This window comes from Anser cygnoides, chromosome 3, assembly GCF_040182565.1.
Source record: "Anser cygnoides isolate HZ-2024a breed goose chromosome 3, Taihu_goose_T2T_genome, whole genome shotgun sequence".
NCBI lineage: Eukaryota > Metazoa > Chordata > Aves > Anseriformes > Anatidae > Anser > Anser cygnoides.
In genome coordinates, this window is record NC_089875.1 from 35,977,714 (window position 1) to 35,998,930 (window position 21,217).

The 21,217-nt window shown below is 35.3% G+C and overlaps 1 protein-coding gene across 3 annotated transcripts in view; it reads right to left on the reverse strand.

Annotated features, from left to right (window-relative positions):
- Positions 1-662: 662 nt before the first annotated feature.
- Positions 663-21,217, reverse strand: part of CRIM1 (cysteine rich transmembrane BMP regulator 1) — a 181,386-nt gene continuing 160,831 nt past the window's right edge. For all 3 annotated transcript variants that reach the window (XM_066993908.1, XM_048047756.2, XM_048047755.2), the window contains 7 exons: positions 16,592-16,801; positions 14,578-14,793; positions 12,935-13,156; positions 9,131-9,325; positions 7,923-8,045; positions 6,388-6,575; positions 663-3,576 (listed from right to left, as the gene is read on the reverse strand). In XM_066993908.1, coding sequence (XP_066850009.1) covers positions 3,400-3,576; positions 6,388-6,575; positions 7,923-8,045; positions 9,131-9,325; positions 12,935-13,156; positions 14,578-14,793; positions 16,592-16,801 — 1,331 coding nt within the window. In that variant the 3' untranslated portion in view covers positions 663-3,399. The remainder of the gene's footprint in view (positions 3,577-6,387; positions 6,576-7,922; positions 8,046-9,130; positions 9,326-12,934; positions 13,157-14,577; positions 14,794-16,591; positions 16,802-21,217) is intronic.

Here is a 21,217-nt window from a genome sequence, read left to right on the forward strand (position 1 = left end):
TCACCTTCACCAGCTTCGTAGCCCTTCTCTGGACACACTCCAGAAGGCCTTGACCTCCTTGTACTGAGTGGCCCAATACTGAACACAGTACTCGAGGTGCGGCCTCACCAGAGCAGAGTACAAGGAGACGATCACCTCCCCATTCCTGCAGGCTACACTATTATTCAAGGCCAGTTTAGATGAGGCCTTGGGCAACCTGATCTAGTGGGAGGTGTCCCTGTCCATGGCAGGGAGGTTGGAACCAGAGGATCTTTAATGTCCCTTCCAACCAGAGTCATTCTATGATTCTATAGGACCTCTTGTCACAGCACTGTAGGATTGTTTGTGGCTGTCTGTTACAGGTACGACTAGACCAGATGGCCTCAGTGTCAGGGCAGAGGCCTAACTGTGTGCTTGATGGATTGTGCTTTACAGAATGCTGAAACTATTTGGAATTCCACGAACCCCTCCAATGCAAAAATTCTTCAGTGCAAACCCCAGAACATTCGGTAACCGCAAACTGCCCTTTACCCACAGTATTTTCTGAACTGTTCTGTTATAAGGTCAGCATGACAATCATATGACTTCCTACTCAAAGGGAAAAAAAAAAAAAACACCTCACCATAATGTAAAGATATAAACTGTTTCAAATAAATATGAAGATTTAAGAACACGTACATCAGTAGGTTTAAAATTTTTTTATTGTGCTGCCAAGAGCCAAATTACAAGAAACCGCCTTACAGTTAAAAAAGTAAACAAGCAATCTGCTGAACCGCAGTGCACTCCGAGTGCCACATATGCATCTATTTTTCAGAAAATTATATCTGCATTTCTCTTACAAGAGCACAACAGGAACCAAAGTAAAAGAGTGTAATGGATACAGCACATAGGATAAATCATATCTTTAAAATAATAATAATAAAATAATAATAATAAAAAACATTTTACACCATGTCCTATATCCTGCTAATATTTTCAGAATATGGCCTTGATTGTAAAACAAAAGCAAGCATTTACAATTTCTGGATAAAGACTGCTTACTCTTATGCAAGGAATGGATGTCTTGTCTTGACAAAATCTTTGTAGTAACTGGACAGAAACATCTCTGTTTCAATATCAGATTGAGTATAAAACACTGGGGAGACTACATTTTTTCGTATTGGTGATTGGAAACTGAAGTTATATAAGCAGAAAAAATGTTGACCTTTAATGATACACCTATTTTTTTCTTTGATGCAAACAGCTAGAACACCTTTTTGATATTCTAAAACAAAAAAATTGTTAATCTTCAGATTAATAAATTAGGTCATTATAATAATAAATTAGTTTTTTTTTTCAGTTTTAAAGTTCAGCAACCTCTGACCAAGTATTTACAACAATACTTGAGAGTTCCTTTACAAAAAATACATTTTCTTTTCACATTAAGCATACTGGGTATCTGTGTCTCTTATGACAAGCATTTGTAAAAGAAAAAAGGCAATGCACAAATGGGTAATTAGTATAAAAGTGCCAAGACCTGTTTGGAAAGTTAACATTGTATTATACAGTCAGAGTTATAAATGAGGCAAGCTACAACAAAATTCCAGCTTAATGTGGACAATATTCCAGTAGTTGTTTCAAACAATTGTTTGAAAAAAAAAAAAAAGAAAAAAAAAAGAAAGGAAAAAAAAAAAAAGAAAATCCAGGAGCTGATGGTGTTATTCTATGGAGCTGATTAGTGCTGCATGTATATTGTCATCAGTGTCTCTAGCCAATGCATTCATTAAAAAGCCTTTTTAAGGCTAAGCAGGAAAAGAAAAATAAGAAACACCCTGAAATGTAGCAAGTAGCAAGAGCAACGCTTACTGCTATAATCGTGCACGTACTGTACACACGCAAACACAAGAGTGCACACACACACACGCGCACACAAACACTTTCAAATCAAATCAAACTGTAGGTAGAATGAGATGCTCTTTTCTTGTCTTTTCTAAACTCACAAGCGATTAAGCACTGATATGGAATGCCTGTTTATCTGTTTCTGCTCTGGGTAAAATCTCTCTCAGATAAAAATACATTCAACAAGAAAAAAAATAGAAAAAATATATACTGTATACATAGTATTTTATATATACAGTATATATATGTATAGTGCATATACACATGCATGTACATATACGTATGTATACCTACATGCATTTGTATATACATATATATACACAAACATACAAATACTTTTTGTTGTTTTTAGCATAATTATATTTACATAAATATTCCTATAATGCTAAAGTTTAAAGAAGCATGATCTCCTTTTTTTTTTTTTCTGAGCTTCAAAAAAGGTGCTTGAGTAATATACAATTAAAATTAAGCAGCTTCCTAGCATGGAAGTAGTTTCTAAATCTGCATACCAGTAAATAAGAACATCAACAGGAAAAAAAAAACAACAACCTTAAAACAGTCTCTTTTTAACTCTCTTTTAAGCAAGAGCTTTGTCCAACAAAATATATTTTTCCTTCTCCTGTATGAACAACCAGAGATTGATATAAAATAACAAAACAAAACCATAACAGACAAAACAAACAAACAAAAGCCCCTGGAACTGCATGGTGTTCTTGACTTTTCCTTCCTTCCTTCAATACTGCTGTCAAAAGATCCAGTGCTCATATCAGGAATTACTTAGGCCTCAGTCATTTGCTAACTCTGCCAAAGTCTGGCTAATCTAGCCAATCAGCTTTGAAGAAAACAAAACTAAAACAAAAACAAAAAGCAGCACAAGGTATCATTTTATACATCCTTAATAAACCCACCCTTTATTTTCTGCTATAACCTTTTCCTTGCTATTTCATTAACTACTGCAGCTTCTCATCATATAGAAAAATATTTGCAGCTACACCACACCTGTGATGTGACAAATTCTGTTCTATGAGTATATTATTGTAGCAACAGCTGGAAAAAAAAATCAGACCTTTTCATATTTTTTCACCTGGGGTTAGGATTTGCTGCAACAGATGCAATTTCAGAGCAACAAGAAAAGCCACTATCCTGCTGCTCGGCAGTATTCTTTATTCATTTTCTCCTCCAGCCAAGCATGACCAGCTTTTCTTCTCTGAAGCTTCCTTTTACTTTATTGCCTACCCCTAGCCCCTGATTCCCCCTCCCAAAAAACCTCTATAGCTATGTTACAAGCAAATACACCTTAACAAGTTTTAAAACTTTGGTTCTAAGAAAACACTTGGTCAGTTATCTCAAGGAAAAGTGGGAATGCTTTTTCTGGCACATTGCAGGAGTCAGAGCTCATCCCAGTAAGGTCTTAGAGCTGTACATGTAGTCACAAATCCAATACAATCCACTAAGCAAGTGCACAATTCTAGTTTTATTTTAATAGCAGACTTAGTCTCTCTCTCTCTCTCTTTCTTAAATCCTCAGTAAGGGTGCAATTCTTCAAACTGTTTGATAGAAATTATCTGCCTGTAGGTTGTTCTGTTTTTGCATGCTGTAAAATCCACTGTATCTTGAATCTGGGTCTGCAATTCTTAGCATCCTCTGAGAACTGTCCACCTGGACCATGGTACCTTTCTTGCAGTCCACATATACCAGTTGATTGTTTAGGCAGGAAGGCTGTTAAAACAGAAAGGGAACATTGAATCAGTCAAAAAAAAGTTTACATTCGACCCATAACTAACAAATGTTTGTGGTCCATAAACACAAGGGGAAATCAAATTGGCAATGAAAACCTGGACTCTTGCTAAGCTTGGCAAAGGTTTATGCCAGGCACAATAATATACCAACATGCTCTTACAAATCACCATTTTTCATCTTCTCAGTGAAGTTCTGGTATTCTCATATCCCACATGGACTGGTTAAACCATTATCTATTAGTCTACCAACACACAAGGGCTTCAATTTGTTGCCTTGGATGTGCAGGATGTTGTTTCCAAGACTTTAACAGCCTCTTTATTGCTGATCATTTTCAAGAATGTTTTGTTCCAGGTTACAAATCCACTAAGATAATTGGAGAGATTTTTTTTTTTATTTTTTTTTATTCATGCAATTGAAGTCAGATAGTCTCCCATGTTAAATGTGAGATTGTGAGAGAAGCAATTCTATGGAAACCAGTTGACTCACAGGTGAGAAAACAGTTTACAACAAAACCAGGAATAAGAACACAAAATGAGGCCTCATTTTTACAATATGAAAGGGATATTTTATGTGAAATGAAGGAGCAGCAGACAAGATCTCCCATTGCTAGGCTAAATTTGAGAATGTGTAGCAGAAATGCAAAATCTCTCAGATAACTGTGGAAAAACCTGTCATTCTTGATAGAAAAGACTGTGCTTACGCAGTATGTTCTCTTCAACAATATACCTGTCTTCTAGTGTATCTTATGCATCATCCTTTAAAGACCACTTCTTCTAAAGTTCAATACAAATTACTCAATCCTGTAGACTATTACGTATCTTAGTATCTATATGTTTACTTTTCGATTAACATCAAATGTCAATTTATCTTCCTTTTTTTCATTATGTTTTCGTAGCATATTTAAACATCTATAAGCTTCAAAACTTCTCTCCTGCAGTCATTGCAGAGAAAGCAGAAAGAAAATCTGATGACAACAGAGTCAGCTATGGAAGAGAACATACAGCTATAAGGGCACAATGCAGAATGCTCCCCTCTGAAGAAAGGTAGCTTCAGTCCAAAAAGTCCTAGGAACCACTGACTGGGGGAATATATTTGCTCAAAAAACTAAATTATTTTATTCCATTAGCATCAGGGGGATGAAAGAAATGAAAAACTACATAATAATGGTTGATGATTTCTCTGTTATTTCTGGAAAAAGTGAAAGATATCATCTGAAATACTATGTCTGGCAAAAAAGGGACAGCTTTGTGGGACTGTGTTGTTATTGGATAGGCTGAACAACAGTGTTCAGTCTGTGGTATTTCTAGTATAAATAAATAACTGTAATAAAAACCTTTATTGGTTTGAAATTCATTGAACTTTTTGTAAATGCTGAACATTACATTAAAATTATCCTTCCTTGAGGACTTGGGTATTTCTGCCTGGTGTAAGGAATTAAAGTTTTCATCTTTTGTGAAAACTTTTTTTTTCCCTCCCCCCCCCCCTTTTTTTTTTCCATTTCCCTACAGGAAGTACTTTTAAAAGTTTCTCTCAGTGTCATTCCAGTCAAGTGAATCACTTCTTTTATTCACATGCTGAAGTAACAAGTGGAAGTGGAAACATCGGCCAAATGTAGAATTACTGATTATAGTTCCTCAGTTAATAAGTTGTGATTTTCACTTCAGCTTCAGTCACTTTGTCACATAACACACTTGGGTGGAAAGCAGCCTTTCTGAGAGTAAATCCATTAGAGTTAGGAAATGAATTTTTAAACGGATTCCTTAAGAAACTCAGAAACTAGCATCATTTACTTGGCTTGAAAGACTGGAAATGGAATAAAGTTGATTTTTCATGCTTTCTGTTTAACTAAAATTGAATTCAACTATATGCTCTGACTGTATTTGCCAACTTTTTGAAAATGATTTTTTTAAGAATGTTCCTCAACAGTGAAAGAAGAATAGGGACAATTCGTTTTTAAAACTCCTGTATTATTCTTCTACCTGAAACTGAAGAAAAGATGCTTTCAAGAAAGACACTTCTCTCAAATGTGTTCTAAATGAGAAATAGTAATATATTAGATGTATGGACAAAGCCTGTCTGATTAGAACTCTGAAGTGTGAGAGAGAGAAACTGGGGAACAAATATAAAGGGAATTTGAATATGGAGTGAGGGCTTTGTCTGCTGATGGAACTATTACTCAAAACAAAACAATACAATGCTTATTTCAGTGATAATTTCCAAGCTTCCTGCTTCTTCCCTTTTTTAATTTATAATTTCAGAACACTTAGTAGCCATTTTTTTCCCAAGATCTCTTCAAATATTAATTCCAGAACCTTATGATGCAGTTATTAGAAAATGTGACAAACACTACTAGTACATACAACACCTGATGTTGGATAATTGCACAATATCTGATGTTGGACAATTGCTTTCTAAACTTTTATCCACTTTAAAAGTAAAATGTTCTCTCAAGAGATTGACTGCAGATGGGAGTTGCGTGCATTTATGTACACACACACAGAGGGTTTTTTTTTTTTTTGGATTAGTTTTTTGGGGGGTAAACTTTATTTCTATGTAGTGACCACTCATTACTGTGTGGTGCAACAAATTACTGCTTTTCATTTGACAGTGAAAATAATCCTTCAGGAGATTAAATAAATACTAACAGCCTGATGGGTATGACATGGTTTCAGGCATAAGGAAAAAATAATTTAAGGGAGTGATGTGAATTCAATTGCATCTCACAGAATCTAGGAGTTAATCTTGTCTTTCAGAAAGGTGAGAACCTGGAAATAGGCATGGACACGGCACCTTTGTTGGAGCTTTGTAGCAGGACACTGGAATCCACTGCTTTTTCTGATTGATGAGCAGAAGGACAATGATCAGTAACAGTGCTATCGTGATTGGAATCGTCACCAAGGCAACAGAGCTGACTGACGCATCTTCACTGGGGTGCGGTCCACTTCCACTTCTGTACTCTCCCTGGAGATGATTCATGTCTGCAAGGCAAACGTGAGCATTTGTTAGTAATGGTAAATAGGCCACAACCATAAAGAAGAATCTAATTATAAAAGTCCCAGTCACAAATCCTGTCATTCACAGGAATTTGGACTTTTTTTCCTGAAATGTCATCTTATTTGGAACAACTGAAATTGGAATAACTGAAAGCTAGTATTTAGTATAGTGACTGTATTAGCCAGGAAAAAGCCATCAAAAAGAGAGAAAACTTTATGAAATCTAAAGGAGGAATAAAAAACAACTCCGACTTAGCTGCATTCACTTCATCTTATTTGATCACAACTGAATTCCCATTCATACAAAAATCAAGCTGTGTTTCTATGCTGTGGAAAACCTGGAAGTCTTACAATGAAAGTGTATATATATATATATATATATATATATTTTTTTTTTTTTTTTAAGCTGATAAGACAGTGCAGACATGTATGCTCATTTGTTGAGAACATATCACAATACTTGCACCACTCAGCCTGTGAAAACAGACTACTGGCAGTCTACTAGACTCTATTTTTTCATGTAATTATAGAGCATTCCCACATAGTTTTCAGTGTGCGTTTACAAGTTCTCAGCCAGCATAGATGGAAACCAGATACCAGTGCCTATGAGAAATGAAACGTTGCCATTGAAAAGTGTAACCTTTCTCCTAGCCATCAAACAGTAGTATGCTATGAGATGATCCTTGGATATAGCTAAATAAATACAAGTTTTGGTATTGCTTCAATTAGAAAGAGTTAAAAAAGACTGTGACATGGAGTGCTTTCCCCTACCCTAGAAAAATGATTTCAGTATAGTTTTAAACAAGAGATGGTTTTACATCATTAGGTAACATTATTAGCTGTGCCATTATACTTAAAGCGTTTTTTTTTTTCTTCTCCATTCATTTTTCTGTGGCATATATTAACTTGTGGTACATTTTCCTGTTTTTATTTTTCAATACAAGAATGTCGTATGGACCAAATCAAGGTTTATCAACTCCAATGGCATGGTAACAGCCTGCTTCCTACTTTTTGTATCAAAAAAGACACTGCAGAATCACTCCTCTTTCATCGTTTTATCATATCCTTAATTTTATAGAACTCCGTCACACCAACACAGATGTCTCTTCCAAGCTGAAGATGTAATGATAATGAGATCAAATTGCATAAATACAGTTCAGTAGACTGACTCATCCTAACTCAAAACAAATTCATGTAACAGTTACTGCACTAAGGAGTATTCTGTCTTTTTCAAAGCATTACACAGATGGTACCAGAATTGAAAAAGTAACTGTGCTAAAACCTGGGGAATAAACACAGACCTGAGTTAGCCCTGTTTATCTCAGATCTTACCTCTGTGAATGTGGATGATGTCATTTTCACTTGGTGTTGGCCAGTTTGGTACTTCTAATTCAATGTCTCCTCGATGATTTGTCTTCTCAATGGGGATGTTAGTAGGTTCAGGTACATACATCTCTGCAAAATGAGATAAATGTCTTTCACAGGCTTCATAACTTTCTAGTACTGCTTTTAATTCAAAAGATATGTTTGGCCATCTGCTTTGTCCTATGAAGCTTTTCATTTGTTTTAGAATTTTAACTACAGCTATGGGATTTTGTTTTGATTTTGATTTGATGTAATATCCTTATTTTGTGTTACAATTTTTGCTCTATTACAATTCCTCTGTTACAATTTTTCTGTTTCCTCTGTTACAATTTTTCCTTATCCTGTATACGAAATACATGCCTGCTGCCATTCACATTATCCTAATGTGAATGAATTCACATTATCCTAATGTGAATGGAATGACATAGTCCTATAGACAATTTTTGCTTTTGAAAATACCATTTCAAAACACATACTTCACCACAGCCTTGCTTCTTTTGTGGTACTAAACAGCAAAAATGCTACATCTTCCAGCTGATATGTAACTGACAATTGCTGGCTTCTTTGCTTTCCTTTTTTTTTTTTTTTTTTTCCCTGTTATCCCCAAAGTAGGAGAATTGCAAGAGTTGCTACTGCTGAACCTCCCCAAGTGTCCTGCCAGCAGTAGTTACCAGCAGACTTAAGGGCAAAGACCTGCAGAAATATGTCAGGGCTAGCATTAAAAAGCAGTTGTAATTTTTATGTCCCCTGTGTCAACAGCTAAGAAAATTTCGTATTACATATACACCAACGTAAAATGATAAATTAGGAATGTAATATTTGAAAAGTAATGAGAGACTTAGAAGGGACAGAAATGTTAATCACTGACAGAAATTGCAGAGGTGTAAAAATATTAATTTTTCTACATCACTATTGTATTTTCATAAACTTGTAAACCAACAGAGAGCAGGGTCAAACAACTAATTTTTGAGTCTGCATTTCTTAGAATAAGTAAAATTCAAACTCTACATTTGCACAATATACCTATCTGTTATTTGCTTTCCCTGAAGTCTAAATGTTTGTAATCTCCTGTACACCATTCAGTTTGGACTGATGTTCAAAAACCAATAAAAAAACCCTGACTATCTGTGCTGGAAAGCAGCAGTACAATAATCTGGGTGGTCACATCACATTACCTGGACACATGGGACAGCAGCTTCCCTCCACGTTGATGGGTTCAGCACAAGGGAGGGGTGGGCAGCTGACAGTGGAGCAGAGTGTCTGACCCTGCAGGCAGTAGCAGTGTGTGCAGCTGTCGATGTCCCAGCGTTCCTCATCTGCGTATGTTTTTCCATTGAAGTGGCAGACCACTTTCTTTGGTACTGTATCTTCTGTTGAAAGAGAACGGAGCAGTGTGATGATGTGGTGATGGCCAATTGCACACAGATCTGATCTTTTCCCCAAATACAAAAGTGAAGCAATAGCTATAAAGAAATCCCAGCTAAAATTAAAAGATGCTCTCCACATCTTTCAACAAAGATTTTTCAGAAGCAGTGTAATTTCTGCTTCTTTATGAAGTACATAATTAGCCCGACCTGCTGCTTCTCATTTTCCTCATGCAAAAGGCTAGAAGATGGATGACTGGGATATGATGATATCAAAAGCGCTGTGAAAATTATGAGAAACTTTTTTGTTGATGTTGTTGGATTATGACTCCCAACTCCTACACTTCCTTCTGTTTTCCTAGTAAATCCTATTTAAATAACTACAACCACCAAACAAACAAACTGCTACGTACAGTTCTAATTACCAACGTTCAAGACAGACAAACTCAGTCTGGAATGCTTGAAGAAAAGACTCAGCAGGATGCTGAAGAGGATGAAGCAACTCTCAGGTGACATAACTAGAAGAGCTCAGAGTATTTATTATGATAAAACAGATATCAAGGGTATTTGATTATTCTCTGTAACCACATCAATGGAAATCCCCAAGAAATTGCGCTCAGTATGTTTTCTCATGGTTCGTATTATATAAATTGGAAATTGGTGGGATCTTAATCCTAAAAAGCAAGGTTCCAGAACACCTTTTCCAATGATTGTTATAAAACTAACAACTTTTTAGATAGATTTTGACACATTGTGTAATAGAGACCCAGACATGATGAAGCAAGAAGGTCTTGGAGCATCTATTTTCTACCTAAGCATTCAATACGCTTCATTTCTGCATCCTACGCAAGTTTTTCAGGTGGTCTACTGTATATCTTCTGTTTCACTGAGAAGACAATCATGAACTGCTTAGCCTAGGACATTTTTTTGTTGCTATAGGATTTTATACATTATCAGAAAACCCCCAAAGACAACAACAAAGCAAACTAAAAACAAATGAAAACCCCACAACACACAGCAGAACCCCCAAAAGCCAAACAGCACCTCATTTTCATGTTAGCTCCTGTCTTCTTCTGCTAGGGACAGAAATTATGATGAAGAAATATGGTGATGATCCTGAATTTTCAGGTTAAGCAGATGCACGAGATAGCAGAACCAAATCACAAAATGACTTATTAAGCTGTCAGAGAACTGCTGATATAAGTTTAATATTCACACAGATTGTCTATATAAATAGGTCAGCCAGAATTACCTCCCAAATATAAATATAAAGCCTTATTAAACATTTTGGCCATCATTACATATTTTAATTACTGACAACATAATAGACTGACATCATCCAGAATAACAAGGTTAGCAGTCAGCAGACCAGTGTCACAGATCTCGACACAGTAAATTCCAATGCAAAAATAGACCAGCAAGAAGAGTACTACTGAGAAAATACTAATGAAAGTATCCAAACATCTTAAATGTTCCAGAGGGCCTTGGTACAGGCATCCAGTGGCTTCCACAGGTTTAAGTATGTGTCTCAACCAGTGGAGACCTGTGTAGGTTAGAATGTAGGCTGGGGAGAGGGTGAGGAGCACAGCCTGAGTAGTCCTCTACTTCCTAGTATGTATGCAGAACTAAAGCTGAGCGCCCCCTGTGTGACTTCTTCAAGTCAGCAGCCTGGTTGGCTGGAAAAGTCCTCTGAGTTGCTCAGGTTTTTGTGAGTTTATAAAGAATGCATGACAGTTTAATACATACAGTAAGTGTTTTTTTAGAAAAATGAACAAAGATAAACTCAGAGCAGCAGTATTGCACCTATGAACCTTGAGAGGATAGTCCTTTAATTCCTAAGAAAGTATTATCTCATGCATCTCTCCTGCTTGGTGTCCACCTCTATGAGAATATAAACACAGGATTTATCCCTAACACAGGCTACAACACCAGCAAGTGCTCAAGGACAGTGGAAACGAAGGAGAAACACAGTGAGAAACCCACATACAAAAATGCAGTTCAAAAGACAGCATAGCTCTACCTGTCTTTTCTCAAATTTCCTCTGACTTCACCAGGAAATCAAACACATCTGGTAAGCACACAGTCAGTGCTGTTTTCTGCATAAGACTAATCTTCTCTTTAATCAAATGGATATCCCTTTATCCTTTCTAAAGTAGAAGGTTATCTTTCCAAATTAATCTTCCTTTGCACAAGGAAGAAAAATGTTGAACATACAGGAGGAATTTGAGGATTCAGAAAAACAACAAAGCATCCAAGGCCTGCATGATTTTGAATTTAAACCTATACTAACTAGTTTGACATAAACAAGATCTGGATCCCGAAAGAAGAAGAACGAAACAGTGCTAAAGCCCAACATCAATCTGAAATTCCAAAAAATGAAGGCCTGTTACTACAGTTTGCCTACTAAATACTTGATCAGCTACTAATGAAAAGAGGAAGGAAGAATCTCTACCAAGAAGTGCTTCACAATTCTCAAGAAATGAAGAGCAGAACAGTGAGAAACAGTACTAAGGCTCATGTTCTGACTACTGATTTCATTGCCTCACACTTGTATATACTCTATACCTTTCTACATTAAAACATATTCTAGATTAAAATGAGCTTTATGGTTGCAAAGTCTATCACTGGAAGGAAAGCCTGCAGAGAAACAGTTGTCAAAGGAATTTTAAATCCTCCCCCTTTTGTATGCAAGCCATAATGAAAAAGTAGTAATAGGGTAAGATAATTCTTTCTCCTCAAAATGGCTTTATCAGGAATCCAAGCAAGGTTGCATGGGCAACTGAAAAGTTGATACTTCCCATCTTTTCGAAGCATTTTTCTGAAGGAGGTCCTTGCATATGCTATAGAATTGTATCACCTATTGTTAAAGATTTTTTTTTCTGCAGCAAATTAAAGATTTTGAGAGCTGTATCAATGGTACATATCTGAAAGAACTTCACCACCTTTCTGATGAAGAATTGTATTGTTAATAGATGGCAAAGTTGGGTCACATATTCCATTAACAATACTCACAGCCCATCAATTTTAAGATATACTTTTTTACTGAATTATTATCCACTTTTCCACCCATTTTCTATTGGAAATATAGGCTATGGTAAATTCTGAAAGCATTCCAGCAATGCTACAAAAACTTAATTTCAGAAAGTTCATTATAGAATTCTTCTCTATCGGCACCTTCCATCCTTCCATTCTACAGCCACTGTACTTACTGCAATAACACTTAAAAGTTAATAATCTTTTAATTAATCTTATAATTAATCTTTTATTAATGCTATTGAATAACTTGTACAATATATATGTTATCTGGCAGATATTCCTTTAAATTCAATAATTTTTGTGTAGTGTTTTCATGCAGTAAGGTAAATTACCAACTAGTTTTTCAGGAGGATGTCCTCTCGTTTGTATGCGAATTACATTTTTATCTTCCTGCACTTGCACCTCAAAACTGCAAGTAATGATCCTCAAAGCTCCCTGTGTAGATTTTATACTCTTCAGTTCAAAAGAAGGCACAAACTGCATTTCCCCAAAATAGGCAGAATTTCAATTCAGAAATAAATCTTCTTTCTTATTCCCAAGAAGGGAATTGCAAGTTATCAACTATTTTTATTTGCTCACCAATACAATATGGACAACACTGTCCCTTTCTCAACACAGGTCTCTCACAGGATACTGGTGGGCAAGACTCAGAGTAGCATCTAATCACACCATCCATGCAAATGCAGCTAGTGCAGACATTGGGCTTCCAGGACTCAGCTGTCAAAAAAATATCTCCTTCGTCGTTTTTGCAGTAACTGGGCATGCTCTCATTGCTTGAGGAAGAAGGTTGAAGAGGCTCATCTGTAAATATAAACAGATTAAGTTATTTAACTTACAGCAGCTAATGTCTCTGATATTTCTTCTACATAGGGTTCAATCTTCACATGCATGCCTATTCAGTCTCCACACTTCTCATGGTAAGGTCTAGAATAAAGTTGATGTAGACCTTTACTGAGTTTATTCAAAAAAAAAAAAAAAAAAACAAAAAAAAAAAGTGAAGTTATCAATCATATCATGAACGACCTCTCAGAAAGGGACTTTAAATGTTCTAAACTGAATGGCATACATGAATTCACCTTAGAATTAGAGAGATTAAATTTTAAATTTAAAAAAATTTAAATGTCCCATGTCAGTTCAAGGCCTTGAACGATGCAAAGTCAAAAGCTGTTACGCTGCTGTCATCTTCATCTTCATATAGGAGCTGATTATAAGCTGGGGATAAACAGATGGAGCTTGATCAGGCTTCATCTTAATGCGAATGGGTCTGCTCTAATTCTCATGCACTCACATGGGGGAATATTTCTCCAGACAAGCTGTATTTTAACAGACATTATAGATCAAGAAATATGACTGTAGGTGCAGAGAACATGTAAGAAAGAAGAAAAAAGATTCATAAGGGTTCTCAATCTAACTATGCAAGATAGGAGACTAAGCTTCTCATGTAGCCAGTGAAGAAAGATCAACTTCTCCAAACTGTATTTTGAAGTTAAACAAAATGAATGTTCACCATTAATAAGAAGAAAAAAAAGAAGTCAGGAGAACTGGCTAACTTTCGCTGAAAACACGTAATCAGGAAAAAAATTATCTCCCAAACCAACAAAAACCCTGAGGAAGAAATGGCAAAACCTAACTTTTTAATTTAAAATTAGATGTTCAGATTTTGTTTTATATAAAGACAAATATTTTCTCAGCAAGTTCACGTACAAATCCTGGGTTTGCACTGCATTTCCACTGCAATAAACTCCCTCATTTGCTATGTAAAATAGGAATTCACATTTATTTATAATTGTATCTCTTTCCTCAGCGAAAAGCAAATCCTGTTACCTTCTAGACACTGTGAGGCAGTCTACTGCTGGGCTGGAATGCTTTGATGTTAGTCAGTTGCCTTCAAGTCATTCTCAAATCACATCAGGTGAAGATAAAAACAAACACAAGTACTTTTGTGACCAAATCCCACATATCCAACCCTTACATTATTAGATTGCCCTCAGAGATGATGTCCAAACTTCAGGAACATGAGTCCCCTAACATATTAGGTAACTCTTGCACACAGTCAAATTTTACAGCTGAAATGGAGACTGCAGACTCGCACTCCAAAATTCTAAAGACACGACAACACACCTGCATACAACAACCATGTATGCACTGAAACATTTAATATTCATATCATAAATTCTAAGATCAAGAAAGGACTCTGATGAAAGCTGGTTGGTAATATATACCTGGACACTGAGGACAGCAGGAGTCCTGTGTGCGGGTGGGGTTTTGACACAGTAGAGGGGGACAGACTTCAGTCTCACACAGGACTCGTCCACTGTGGCATGTACATTGCGTGCAAGAATCGATATTCCACGTCTCTCCTTCTACAAAGTATTCGCCACCAGGAGCATGACAGATTGAAGGACTGGTGAGCTCTGGCTTCTGCACAATTATTTCATCTGGAAAAAACAGAATTGGAAGATAAGCAAAAATAACCATGACTCCAATGATTAAAAAATATACCAAACCTTTATTTATTTCTGTTATTATTGAAAATATTAGGATTAACAAAACTGGCTATTAATACATTCTTAATGAAGCTCTTTTGACTTCATGTCACTTACCCGTATCTTACAGAAAATGTTAAAAAAGAACAAGAAACAATTTGGGAATCAATCTGAATTGTTAATAGTTAATATAAATCAGAGATAACCAAGTATTCTTGACATTTCAGAAAGAAATCAAACTAGTCTATAACATAGGAATGCCAAGAAACAATTGTCATTTTCTGAAAATGTATACTGACTGGACAATTTCTAAACTGCTAAATATTGCATAACTGTAATCCCTGAAAGGATGGAAAAGTATGCCATCAGTCTGGGACTTGGGAAGATTCAACTGTGTGCCTGAAAAATCCTAAATGATTTGTGTCTGTAACGTTTGGTGCCAGATTAAAAACAAGAACAAAGAAACCCCAGCCCCTAAAAACTTAAAAGCACTTAACACTGGTAGAAGTACATCATGAAAGAGGACTGTTCCATAAAAACAAACCAAACCAAAACAAAAACCCAAACATCTGCAGTAGTAACTTCATAAAAATTGAGCCCAAGGTGAGCAAAGTGTATAGACTTTTATTTTCAGTGACTGTGTCACCAAATTAATCTTAATTCCTTTTCACGCAATTAATTACATTAAGTCTACAGCCCTAGCTAAAGACTCATCCAGCATCTAATACAGGCAGTTAGAGGCAATCTGACCTCCTTTGAGTTGAGAAAGGAACTGGAGCTATTTCCCTTGATCAGCATGAGCGTTCTCCAACCACTTGGGGTATTAAAAAAAATGGGTGTTCTCTCTTCGCCATTGAGTGTTTTAAAAATAAAAAAGAGATGTGTCCTGCACTTTGAAAGTGTTTAAGCAATTACCATCCATAAATTTCTGCCATGGACAACATCTGCACAGCCTGGTTAAGAAGTTTCTCTTCCACATAAGGTGTGAGCTTCAAAACAACAATGCAACTTTGCAGTCTACTTTTCTAATAAAAGAGTCCCATATCCTTTTGAGGATTATGCTCTTCCACTTACCACAGGGTGAAAATTGGATTAGAGACTGACATTTGTTGATGCAATCTAAGAACATACATCATCTTACATCCTAAGGAGGATATACTCTTGTGTCATATTCAGAAAGAGTATTTGACTACTTATTTTGTCCCAAGGATTTCCTGTTCTTTCCAAAGAAATTGAAGCTGTTCATAATTGCTTGAATCCTGGTAGTGCTTTCTTACTGTTTTGTTATTCATATTAGCATCACGAGCCTCGTTGGTCCTACTTGTAACGTGACTTCCAATCAAGCCATAGACAATATCACTATATTACAAACAAATCTATTCAGCACATAAAATATTATAGGAATCAATCTGAAGTCAGGGGACATTACTCTTTTACTCTTTCCACACTGTAATAAAGCAAAGTTCTTCCATAGATGTTTTCCATATTATCACTTCTTATCACAATTATATTGGAATGCGACATTTATTGTACTTGGCCTTCCCACATAAAGAATAAAAATAATTTTCTCCAGCTGGTGGCATAGGAACAGTCCCTCAGAACATAGAGTCATGATATTCAATTGCTTAAGACATCTCTTTAAATGTATACTTCATTTATACTTAAACTGAATGAGTTTTAATGCATCATGAAACATCACACACACATGAAATGAAGCCAATTACAAAGAATGCAGAAGAGGTCACATTACCTGGACATGATGGGCAACACTGCCCTGGATGTATGGTGGGGTTGCCACAATTAGGAACAGGGCAGGTGATCAAGGCACACATTTCCCTTCCGTTGTGACAGTAACATTCCCTGCAGCCATCATGCCAGCTCTCCTCATTTTCATGTCGGCGCCCATCCATTGACAGGCAAGAGCCTGTTTTAACTGGAGGCATAAGAGAAGCAGTTGCCTCTGCAAGAAGACAAAGGAAAATGTTATTTCCTAAAAAGCTTAGAAAAACATATACTGCATGCCTGGATTGCATTTATTTTTAAAGCACATATAAGATCAAGTGATTAATAATTCTATCATTTACACTTAGAAATAAAGTAAACTTTAGACAATTCAAAGGTACACTGAAGGGGATGGTAAGCCATAGTAGAATTTATTTCCTTTAAAAATGTAATCACTTCTTTCTGTTGTGCCTATAACTGTTTTTAGTAGTATAAAAATTCAGTACTGGCTAAATAATGTAAGGGGAAAAAATGAAAGGTAAAAGAAGGAAATGGTTGAAAGCATAGGGCATATTTAAAATGAACCAGAATATTTTTATATCTTACAGTGTATTATATTATCTATAATGTGAATACCTGATAGGCGGTAGAATATGAAAGTATTTAGAAGAGCTAAGAATGGTTCCATACATACTGTGAATGTAAAAAAAAAAAAATAAAAATTACAAGCAAGTTCTAATGAGATCATGCCAGATACTAGAAATGTTTCATAAAACACTACCCGCAAGAAATTATGTGTGTTAGTTACTTATAAGTGATGTTTGGAAGATGACTGCTCTGACAATTTTATCCCTCATTCCTGGGTTTTACTGCAATGAGAATGCAGCAGTTGGAATGCTGCGGTACTTGCACGCAGCAAGAACAGGCAAGCTTTCGGTCTAGGGAGGATAAAGTCTGATTTGTATCCTAAGGGGGTATTTAAGTGCTGAAAGATTCAGCCTCAGTATATTCTTTGTTAATCAGCAGAGTGAATTTAGAGCCTAACAATCCCTCACCCTCATCATTATTATGATGAAGGATTTTGGATCACTTTGTCAGTGAGCTCTTTTTCAGTGGTACATAAACACTTACATATGTAAGGTTATTTGTATTAAAGATGCTTATGCATCTTTCCGTTTAAAAAAGGATGCAATATGAAAACTAGTAGTGTTAATGTGTATTTTTAATTAGTTTTCTTTTCTCTCTTTTTATTTATTTATTAATTAACATATAGGTCAGCACTTTATCTGTGATGGATCTGTCAATGGTGGCCTAAGAACGACAAGCAGATGTTATGAAGTGGGTTTGACACACATTATCAGAATATAAACCCAATAAACAGAAATTACATCAGTATACTATTTTGTGAATTCCAAAAAAATACAGAAAAAATAAAAAATCAAAATGGCATGGAGTAAAATACTTCTAAAAACAATTTTAATCTTATTTAATGAACAGAAACACTATGAAAAAGTTACATACAGTTACTACACCTTTATACTGTATAATACTGAATGGTATCACTGGAATACTGTCTTACATTAAAATCATTATAGATACATGTAGGTCATGGATGAGAATACTCTTCCTTAATAAATATTTTAAAGTTTCTGATGAACTCAAGCTTTTGTTTTTAAGATATTCTTATGTACACTTCTAAATTTGAAAATGCAAACCATGCATATAGGCAGATACTCAAGATTAGCTCAATAAACTGAGATTTACTTAAAAATTGAAAAGTGAAAACAAAGTTGCACAAAGGATAACACAAAGTGGAAACCAAATGCCCAAATACAGAATAGGAATAACTGCATGGTGAGCTATGGCTGAAAATAATCTTGGAATTATAGTAGTTTACAAGTAAAATACGGGTCAGGAATGTGACACCACTAAAGGAAAGGGAAGTTCAGCTTTAGACATCATACAAAGGTGCCATACATTTAAATGCAGTACTACTAAATCTACTATTTGGGGGGTTATGCTGATGCAAAAGTGAAATATCCAGCTCTAGAACTGCAATGAAAGATCACAAGAACTGGGCTTATTTGGCTGAAAATAATACATTTAGGAGGCTCTAATTGCAAAAGCATTAAGTAATTAAGTATTGCAAAAATTCTAAAGGGAATGGTGATAATCCCTGAATCTGCTGAGCTTAGCGCAAGAAGTAACCAGTTTAATTCTTAGAAAGGGAGACAGAAATATTTTTAAAAAATCATTTAAAAATGCCACATATTTGTAGCCACTGGAAAACACAATTTAGAGTTTGGTGTAGATTTTTTTTTTCTTTTGAGATTGGATGTTCGTAAGAAATGAAACTTTAGATAAACATCTGTCAAGGATTATCCAGATGCACTTGACATTATGCAAGGGCAGAGAAATGGACTCTTGGTTTTCCAGAGGACTATCTCAGCACTGTATTTCTATGGTTCTACTTTTTTTTTAAACCTCGCATGAGTTATTTCCAGAAGCAATTATTTTAAAAGTGAAGCTAATTCGCAGGCAGGTAATTTACCCATCTGTACCTCCATTCAGCAGTTATCCTTTCTTACTTCATTTTTTATTTTTATTTCCAATAAAAAAAAAAGTTATATTGCAGCTTATAACAGTGAAATCTCTGCTTTGCATTGATGCAAGGCATACTTCATTTTTTCATTTATTTATTTATTTGTTGCTGGATGTCCTAAGATATACCTGCTTAAAAAGTTAAGAATGGAGTCATTACACAAAGCAGTAGGAGGATATTCAAACTTACTTGTCTATAGCTAGAAATCAAAACACACAAGCAAGAATCAAAGAAAGCAAGCATGAAAGAGCAGTTAGGGTGAGAGAGAGTCTGAGTACAAACAAGAAGTTATTAAATGCGATACATGGAGCTGAGTAATGAAGGAAGTCTTAAACTAACACAAAACAAGTCAAAAATGATTGAATGTTAGATCACTGAAATGATAAAGACATAAAACAAAAAAGAGTAGTTGTTACTTTAATAGCTAGCAATGGCAAACATTTCACAGAAAACTTCGTTGATTTGTTGCATGAAAAACAAAATGTTCCTATGGCTATTTGAGACAAAGGGGAAAAACAGATGCTTCTTTCTACTTCTAAAAAGAACATTAAACAGAAGCTGCTATTACTTTGATTACAGGCTATTCAATAATAGTAACTTTTTAAAAAAATGATCTCCATTATATTTAAAATCAACCACATACATTTTTAATGGCAACTATTTTGATTTATGCATGTAGAATTCCTCTAGTAAAAAATTAAAACAAATAAGAATGCTTTATGACAGCTATCATGACACTTTTTTATACTAGTATGAAATCAAGGAAAATATGAGAGTAACACAGATAAACTTTATGTGCAAGAGAGTATACTAATTTGAGTTTTAGGATACTGAGTACATAAGCTAGAAGAATTGCTACCTAATACCTTAGTCTACCTCATCTGAGTCCTCTGTAATTTGATACAGAGCAGGTAGAAACCTTAATAATCAATGAAATATAAAATCTACTAGGATTTAAAAAGGAAAATATTTTAGGACACACTGTTTTGCAGTACTTTATCCTTCTAAAAGATTCAATGCTGTAAGATGATACACACCATTATACTGCATTTGTTGCCTGTAATCAACTATTTTGTCATTACATATGAGTAAGTTAAAAAAGAATATTAATAACTTCGCCAAAAATGGCTTGAGACAGTAAAAGACGTATTGACTACATGGACATTGGTGCCTGCTTCACTGGTTATATAAAGGTGGAAAGGGCTAATGGCCGTGGCACAAGACAAGAAAGGCTAATTTGCTCATATTTATTACTTCACCATAACAAAAAAAAACCCCTTGGAGATAAGTTAAAATATCCAAATTGCATTAAAAAAAGTAACAGTGTATATATAGTATATTTCCATATATTATATATTAATGTATTACCATTTTTATAGATATATAGTGTACCTTTATACAGAGTTTACATGTTCTTTAATTAGTCAAACCACTCACAGTTAATGACAGAAGCATTCTGAGACACCTTCCCAGCAGTAAAGTACTCTGGGGTGATCCAGAAGATAACTTCTTTAAAGCTTAGTGGTCAAAATAGTTTCAGAGAAAATATGGGTAAACTGATGTTTCTGATGCCCCCCATAATCTAGGTGAGTCTATATTAATATCCTTCCAGCTTGGCCCTTGCAGACACCTGACTCTCTGTTTTACAGAGGGTAAAGAAGAAATCACACGTAATCTGAAAAATATCTCCAACCTGTTGGTCCTACAGTAGAATGGACCTATCTCTCTGACTGGAATATGCAACAGGTATTTTGTGCAGACAAACACAAACCTATTTCACTGGTAAGTTTCTCTCAGTAGCTGTTCAAACCACTTTTGGCACTGCATTTCACAGAGAACGTTACTGAACTGCTTTGCTATAGGCCCTGGAGTTTCCCCTAGCACACTTTCTATTATTTTTATATTATTTTTATATTAAACCTATTAGACCTATTTTATTATTAACAGAACAAGGCATGCATACATTTTTGTTTTCACACATAAACAGAATACATCCTAGGGACACCATGATTAAATTTTTTTTTTTAAACAAAGGAGCAGCACATGCAATTA